We start from the raw sequence: 7,663 nt of genomic DNA on the forward strand, positions 1-7,663 counted from the left end.
AACATTTTAATTGTGTTAATTTGGTCAATAACATTTTAATGTTGTGTCAATTTAATCCTTAATGTTATCTCTTGAATGGAAATTACTGACATAACTAATAGTCAAAATAAATAATTAGTTGATTGAAACTTTTTTTTTTTAATTTTATAATTTTGGCTGTTAGTCACATCAATCGTTCAAAAGGTTAATATTATCAATTTTCATCTAAATAACGGCGGTGACTAAATTGACATGACACCAAAAAATTAGAAACTAAATTAAAATATGATGTAAATGATAGGGTCCAATACATAGTTTATCTAACAAAAATTATAAAACAATTTAAGGCAGCTCACAATTGGGAAATTTACCAAAATTTTCCTTAAAAAAGAAAAAGAAAAAAACAGTTGAGTGATTTATTGGTTGGGGACAGAACAATGTCACGTGCGTATGACTGAAATTTCTCTCTCTCTTCCTTATACAATTCGCCGTTGGCTTGTCATCTCTTTCGTCTTCCTCCCTTTTCCAATTTGTTTTCTTTTTCCCCACTATATATAAAGAGACCCCATTTTGGTTTTTGAGGAATCAAAAAGCTATTTTAATTTTTGAGCTGTTGGTGCAAGCAACAAACAATGGCTTCCATCAACATCTCTTGTCCTTCAAATACATCTCTCTCTCACCTGCAGTAAGCTTCTAATTTTCTCTTCATTTTCCTTTCTAATGCTTATATATTTGAAATTTTTATCACCTTTACAATTCACTTATTGATTGTTTGAGTTAAAACTCCATCTGGGTGTTGTTGGTTTTTTTCTTAAATCTTCTAAAACTTTATAGTTGAATGTGATTTGTTGACCAAGCTTGGGTTTTTTTAATGGTCAATTGTGTCATATCATATATTCAAATTCATTATCTTTGTGATGGGAAATACCATTATGTTAACTATTTTCGATGTTGTTTGCTTATTGTGGCACTTGTTTATTATTGGTATTGTATATGGGGATGTGGGTTTTCTCCCTTATACTGATCCGATCCAACTTTTTTTAAGGATGTGCAATTTTTAGTATTAAAGATAGGGTATAAGATTGACATGACGCTATTATGTTAAGGAGAAAACTACTTTTCTGTTTAATTGCTGAGTGACATGGTGGTTGATAAAAACCAATGAGCTCTGGCTCAGTTGGCGCCTCCTCCCCTTGTAAGTACTAGGTGGAGGGTGAGGATGTGGGTTCAAGACTCATTGGGTGCGTGTCTAACTTACCAATAACAAAAAATGAGGTTGAAAAAAAGTCAATTTCTGTTTTCACTTGTTTCTATAATTTGGTTTAGCCGAAACACATCTCTACCAAGCCACTAAATTCCACAGGGCAAAGTCGAGTGTCGGCTTTTTTTTTTTTTTAGCTAGTCTTAAATAATATATATATATATATATATATATATATATCAGTGATTCGAATTCTTGCATCTGTTTGGTTCTGTAATTGTGTTTCAGAAACCTTTAAAAAAAAGGAGTTTTTAAAGGATGATAATGAAGTTTTCAAACATGCTGATTTAAGTGTTTTCTTTTTTGATAACATAGACAATAAAGTGATGAATATCAAATAATGTTCTCTCCATAGACTGCATTAAAAATAAAAATATCTTGAAAAGTAGGTTACTGAATGCACCTTGGTTCTGTTTTTGTTCTTTTGTGTCTTTAGAAACTGATAAGTTTCAGTGGAGGCCAGAACCAAACAGATCCTTGATTTGCCGTTATATTTCTACATTTGCTTGATAGCCAAATGAAGCGGATATTTTTATGCTATGTAATTGGCTGGTCCTTATAAAATTGTGATTAGTTTAAACTCCTTGCATTAAGTGCTTTGCATTGACATGGCTGTTGCACATCTATTTTTTTTTACCCCTTTCTAGCAGATATTATTAATTCTCTACTCTTATGAACACTAACAGCATCTCTTGCATAACAAGCTGGCAAAGCTCATGGAGCCTCATCTTGTAATTCACTTTGTTTACATTTTTTAGATTGAGAGATCCCCAAGTCAACTAAAATCTACTGCAAATTACCCAGCTAGACTACCATTGGCCCAAACAATACCATAAAGCCCTACATGTCTTGATCCAACTTGGAGTTGGTCATGCATTTTTATCCACTACTTTGCAATGTTTTATTTAATCATGGGCATGGATTTCCATTTCCATAACCTTTCCTCTCCAAAATAATGAAATTTTTTTAGCTTCACGTTGGTAAAAAGTATGTATAAAGGTTCCTATGCTATATCAACTTTTCAAAAACTTGATCTCTTCTTCTGGGCCTTGAGGGGTACTTAAACTGGATAGTTTCCACATTCTGGCATAATAAAAAATAAAAAAAAATCTATGGTCCTCAATTTGTTATATTGAGATTTGCATCATAAACATTCTTTTATAGACACGGTCCAAGTGAATATGGTATTTTAATGCCAAGCTCGTTGTGCTTCCTTTCTACTGCTTCTGCCATTACATCTCGGTACTAATTAACCTTCTCTTGAATTTAGAGTATGCAAAAACTTCAAATTGTTCAATGGATTGCACGGAGTTAATCTTTCTGTGGCAAAAGGGTATGCATCCAATTTGCCCTCGATCCAGCTGGGTGGCAAATCCTTAAGTATTGAAGGTGTTGGTAGAACTAGAGCTACAGTGATATCTGGAGAAGGTGACCTTCTGTCTTATGCCAATGAAAATAATGTTGAGGAAAATAACACTCTCATTGGAGATCAATCGGTTGGGATTGAGATACAGCCTGATAGAGTTGCGTTTGGAACACTTGCAGCTGATACTGCTCTTACAAGTGGTGCTTTTCCCATTGAAAATGATGAATTTGATTTGGATTCCCCTACCAAAGGTTTTTCTTCCATCCCAGAGGCCATTGAAGACATTCGCCAGGGAAAGGTAGCCTGTTTCCTGAGTTTTGTCTTGTTATGAAACCTATTAGCAATGAACTTTTGATTTTCCACTGTATTTTAGTAGTTGTTATTCCATCACTTATTTTGTACAGTGATGCAGATGGTAGTGGTTGTGGACGATGAGGACAGAGAAAATGAAGGAGATTTAATAATGGCTGCACAATTAGCAACACCTGAGGCTATGGCTTTTATAGTGAAGCATGGAACTGGGATAGTTTGCGTGAGCATGAAAGAAGAAGATCTGGAGAGATTACAAATCCCTTTGATGGTAACCCAGAAGGAAAATGAGGAGAAGCTTTGTACTGCATTCACTGTGACAGTGGTATGTACTTTTCCTAGTTGACATCTATAAATTTTGAGTTTTTTTTTTTTGTCATCTTAATATTTTTGTCTTGGGTATCATATAGATTTGAATTTAGACAAACTATTATCCCATCAAGAGTCGAGTCCTTCGAACTTTTGAAAAAGGGTTTTGTCTGAAATTGCAGTTATATAATGCATTGTATGTTCACAAACTAGGCCATTTCAACAAATTCTAAATGTATTATTAATTATTTATTTGAGGGATATTAGTGATTGTTATATTGTACGTGCAATCAAAGGGCGAGAACACAGATCATTTGCTATCTATTGTGCAATTTCTGTGTAGATGGGCTTTTGACTTTGTATTGTTCTGCATATGATGGGTGATGCCTAAATCAGTGAAATATGTTGCTTCAGTATTGAAGAAGGAGACCTAATCCTTTGAGATATATGGTGGACTATAGTACTATCATGTCTCGTGTGAACTTTATGGAAAGAGAGAAATAGGACTTTTTCCTTGATTTTTTGTACTCATTTCAGATTTTTAATATATTTATTCACTACGTTTTTATAAGGATTTTGGTGACTGTGATTATGGAAATAATAATAAAACCTATTAAACGTCTACTGTCTCAAAGAAGTTGAATTTGATAATGACTTTTGATATAGGATGAGTATTTTGCTCTACTTGTAGTATATAATTGGCTTTTTTAGTATTTAAATAAATTATCTTTTTGATAACTACAGTTGATTTCATCCTTGTTAATTATTTATATAGGACGCCAAAAATGGTACAACCACGGGGGTATCAGCTCGTGATAGGGCAACAACAGTATCGGCTCTTGCATCCAAAGATTCAAAACCTGATGATTTCAACCGCCCAGGCCATATTTTTCCACTGAAATACAGAGAAGGTGGTGTTTTGAAAAGAGCTGGGCATACAGAAGCTTCTGTTGATCTTGCCATGCTTGCTGGGTTGGATCCCGTTGGAGTTCTATGTGAGGTTGTGGATGATGATGGTTCCATGGCTAGATTACCAAGGCTTTGTCAATTTGTAGAGCAGGAGAAGTTGAAAATTATATCTATTGCTGATCTGATTAGGTAAATATTGTTTTGAAGATTCTTAATTATATGCCTTTTACAAAAACATATGGTTGATTTTCTTTATAAATGCCTATATGTTTATCTTCAGTTAAAATGTAAGGAGATCAAATTTATTGATTGACTCCAACCCCCTTTAAGAGCCAGCTGATTATTACATTGCAAATTGCCTTAACACCATCAGAATGTGGCGAGTTATATATGAATGATTATATACATCATAGCTGCAAATTAATGTTTTTTTACTTGAATTTTAATGTCAAGTTTTTTTTTTTTTCATACTAATCAATGTTGAATTTTATAAATTTTCAAGTGATAGTTGGAAAGTCAACCCTCTTTGGTTGCCCTATTTGGTTGCTTAAGATATGCACAACTTGGATGAGTATTATCAAGCTTCAGGCTAAACTGGGACCTTAGGCCAACACAAAATGGTTAATAGGGCAGGCTGTCAACTCAAAATCTGTTTCATTTTAGGGTGTTAAACTGGCCAGGGTCCCCGAAACACTGATTTGTGTGTGTGCTTGTGGTGTTTGGGTTTGTGTGTGTGTTTTTTGTTTTTGGTAGGGTGGATGGGAGAGTGGCAAGTTTTTTTATGTCAAGTAGTAACTTCTATTGAGGTGTTTGATACCCAATTTATTTGTAGTTTTGGTGCTTTTTCATTGGAACATAAAAGAGATCATTGTTCTAACATCGATAATCCTTGTCAGGTATAGAAGGAAGAGAGATAAATTAGTAGATCGCTCTGCTGCTGCCAGGATACCTACCATGTGGGGCCCATTTATGTCCTACTGCTATAGATCCATCATAGATGGGATTGAGCACATTGCAATGGTTAAGGTAAGTGATGCTTGTAATTTTGATAGTCAAGACTGATTTTTATTTTTCTTAATCTCACAGCAAACACAAATAAAATTGCTTGAAGGCCCAATGGTCTTTGGACAATGGTTTCCCTGTCATATTGGTGTCTGAGTTTATCTAGAAAAAAAAAAAATAAAAAAAATAATAGAGGGTGCCATTAATAGGCTACTCAAATTCTTTTGGTATTGTGGTTTCCAGAATGTACCACAATTTGTCTCAATCTGTTATGTCGTATGTGTGCATGTATGCAAAAGGGGAAGGAGATATATATATATATATATATATGTTATTGAGTATATGCATTAAAAATCCTCTGCTCTGTATAAAAAATTAAAACCAAAGGGAGAGCTGTTATGTACATCCATTTGGGTAAGCTCCTTTAATAGAGTCAGAACTCTTATGGTTGCCACTAGCATGACAAATAAAATTTAAAATTACATTTTTTTAAGGTATAAGGATTTTTTTTTTCCCATTATTATTTGTCATATTGATTTTAAACATATAAACATGGAAACAGGGTGACATTGGGGATGGGCAAGATATTCTTGTGAGAGTACACTCGGAATGTCTCACAGGTGATATATTTGGATCAGCCAGATGTGACTGTGGGAATCAATTGGCACTTGCCATGCAGCAGATTGAGGCTGCTGGCAGGGGTGTACTTGTGTACCTCCGTGGACATGAAGGGAGAGGCATTGGTTTGGGCCACAAACTTCGCGCTTATAATCTACAGGATGATGGGTGTGATACAGTGGAAGCCAATGAGGAGTTGGGATTGCCCGTTGACTCCCGAGAATATGGCATTGGTGCTCAGGTACTTTAGAGTTGGATTTCTATGTTGCAAATTGGACAAACCACTATTTATCTCTTGCATTTGGCTTATGCATCATCTGTCTCACAACATGTGGGCTTCACACAATTGCGGGATCCACATGTTGTAAAGAATGTATATGTCGATTTAACAAAGCATTTGACTTAATTTTAATCATGACTCTGTCAAATGCTTTTGGAAACAAGATTTACTTTTGGGCATACTTTGATAACAAGATGAAATGCCATCTTTCGGTGTGGATTCCAAATGCACAAGATTTCAGATCTTTCAACAACTTACTGGGTATAAAAAGTTGGTTTTCACTGTTCAATGCGACAATTGTGCATTGAATTATTACCTTAATGGGGTATAAATAAAGCAGACACTTAAAGATTATAGCATTGTTGATTCAATAAAAATAATTACTACTTATTTAATATGCTAATAATTGTATTTCAAATTTTTTAATCAGGATTTAAAACATAAAATGCATCTTTCCCCTGTTTAAATGCTCTATTTGAATAAAAATTTATATACAATAACAACTAATTAAATTGTAAACAGTACAATCCTTAAAAACATATAATGGTGCTTTGTTAAAACAAGAAGCTGAAAACAGTAATTCCAACCTGAAATACTTAAAACATGTTTAAGTTGCCTTCTTTTTGACATTAATTTTATTGCCTTTGTTACTGCAGATACTTAGGGATTTGGGTGTTCGAACAATGAAGCTGATGACAAACAATCCTGCCAAGTATGTTGGGCTCAAGGGTTATGGTTTGGCAGTTGTGGGCAGGGTCCCTCTATTAACACCCATCACAACTGAAAACAAGAGATATTTGGAGACGAAGCGTTCTAAAATGGGTCATGTCTATGGATTAGAATTTAATGGCCACTTAAGCAATCTTATCAGTGGCAATGGTAAACCGAGTGTCAGTCGTCCTTCTGATGCTGCATCTGAGACATAAGTCATGATGCATGCCCCAAAAATGGTACACTAGTTTATGCAGCAGAAATGGGACTCACACAATTCAAGTGTGAAATACAGATAATCCTAGCTTTGAGGAAAGTGTTGTTATCAATCAGACAATACATTTAAATTTGTCAATTGATTTAAAATTACTCAGCCTGAATCCGAGGCATTGCTACGTGTCTAGCCAAAAACTCTCTTACAAAATTTTGGCAATTAATTGTACTGTATTGTCATTCATTCTATCATCTTAAATATTGTAATTATAACAAAGGAAATAAATCCCATTTTTTGTAAAATTTAGATTGTCTGATGGCTAGGTGAATTTCTGAATTATTGTTCATGAAGATGTGACAACTGAGTAATTTCTCTTTAAGATTTCAATGTTCTTCCAAGGCTAAATGTCGTACTTTCGACGTATTTTATTGATAATTAATGCAACGAGCTAGAGCTGTCTAGAGGTAATTTGTAGGCTAGCATGCATTTGGGAGACAATAGCGTTAGTTAGCATGCGTTAGAAACGATTCAGTAAAGTAGCATCTCGAGTTTAATGGGCTCGAGTTCAATATACAACTCGAATCTCAAAGACTTGAGTTTCACTTGCTGATCTGGAGGGTTTTTGTCACGTAGATCTTGAGTCTTATAGACTCAAGTTTGTAAAAAGTAAACTTCAGTCCATAGGACTTGATTTCTATAGAACAA

The 7,663-nt window shown here is 34.5% G+C and overlaps 1 protein-coding gene across 2 annotated transcripts; it reads left to right on the forward strand.

The window, feature by feature from the left end:
* The first annotated feature begins 431 nt into the window (after positions 1–431).
* Positions 432–7,337, forward strand: LOC115967568 (bifunctional riboflavin biosynthesis protein RIBA 1, chloroplastic). Of its 2 annotated transcripts, XM_031086687.1 has the most exons (8): positions 468–664; positions 2,511–2,668; positions 2,786–2,904; positions 3,019–3,240; positions 4,000–4,322; positions 5,030–5,159; positions 5,698–5,994; positions 6,690–7,337. In XM_031086687.1, exons 1-8 carry the CDS (start codon positions 612–614, stop codon positions 6,957–6,959), a joined length of 1,572 nt encoding a protein of 523 aa, XP_030942547.1. In that variant the 5' UTR covers positions 468–611; the 3' UTR covers positions 6,960–7,337. The 2 variants fall into 2 exon arrangements, with proteins under 2 accessions (XP_030942546.1, XP_030942547.1); XM_031086686.1 differs by having other exon boundaries at positions 432–664; positions 2,511–2,904.
* The last annotated feature ends 326 nt before the right edge of the window (positions 7,338–7,663 follow it).

Source organism: Quercus lobata, chromosome 11, assembly GCF_001633185.2.
Source record: "Quercus lobata isolate SW786 chromosome 11, ValleyOak3.0 Primary Assembly, whole genome shotgun sequence".
Lineage (NCBI taxonomy): Eukaryota > Viridiplantae > Streptophyta > Magnoliopsida > Fagales > Fagaceae > Quercus > Quercus lobata.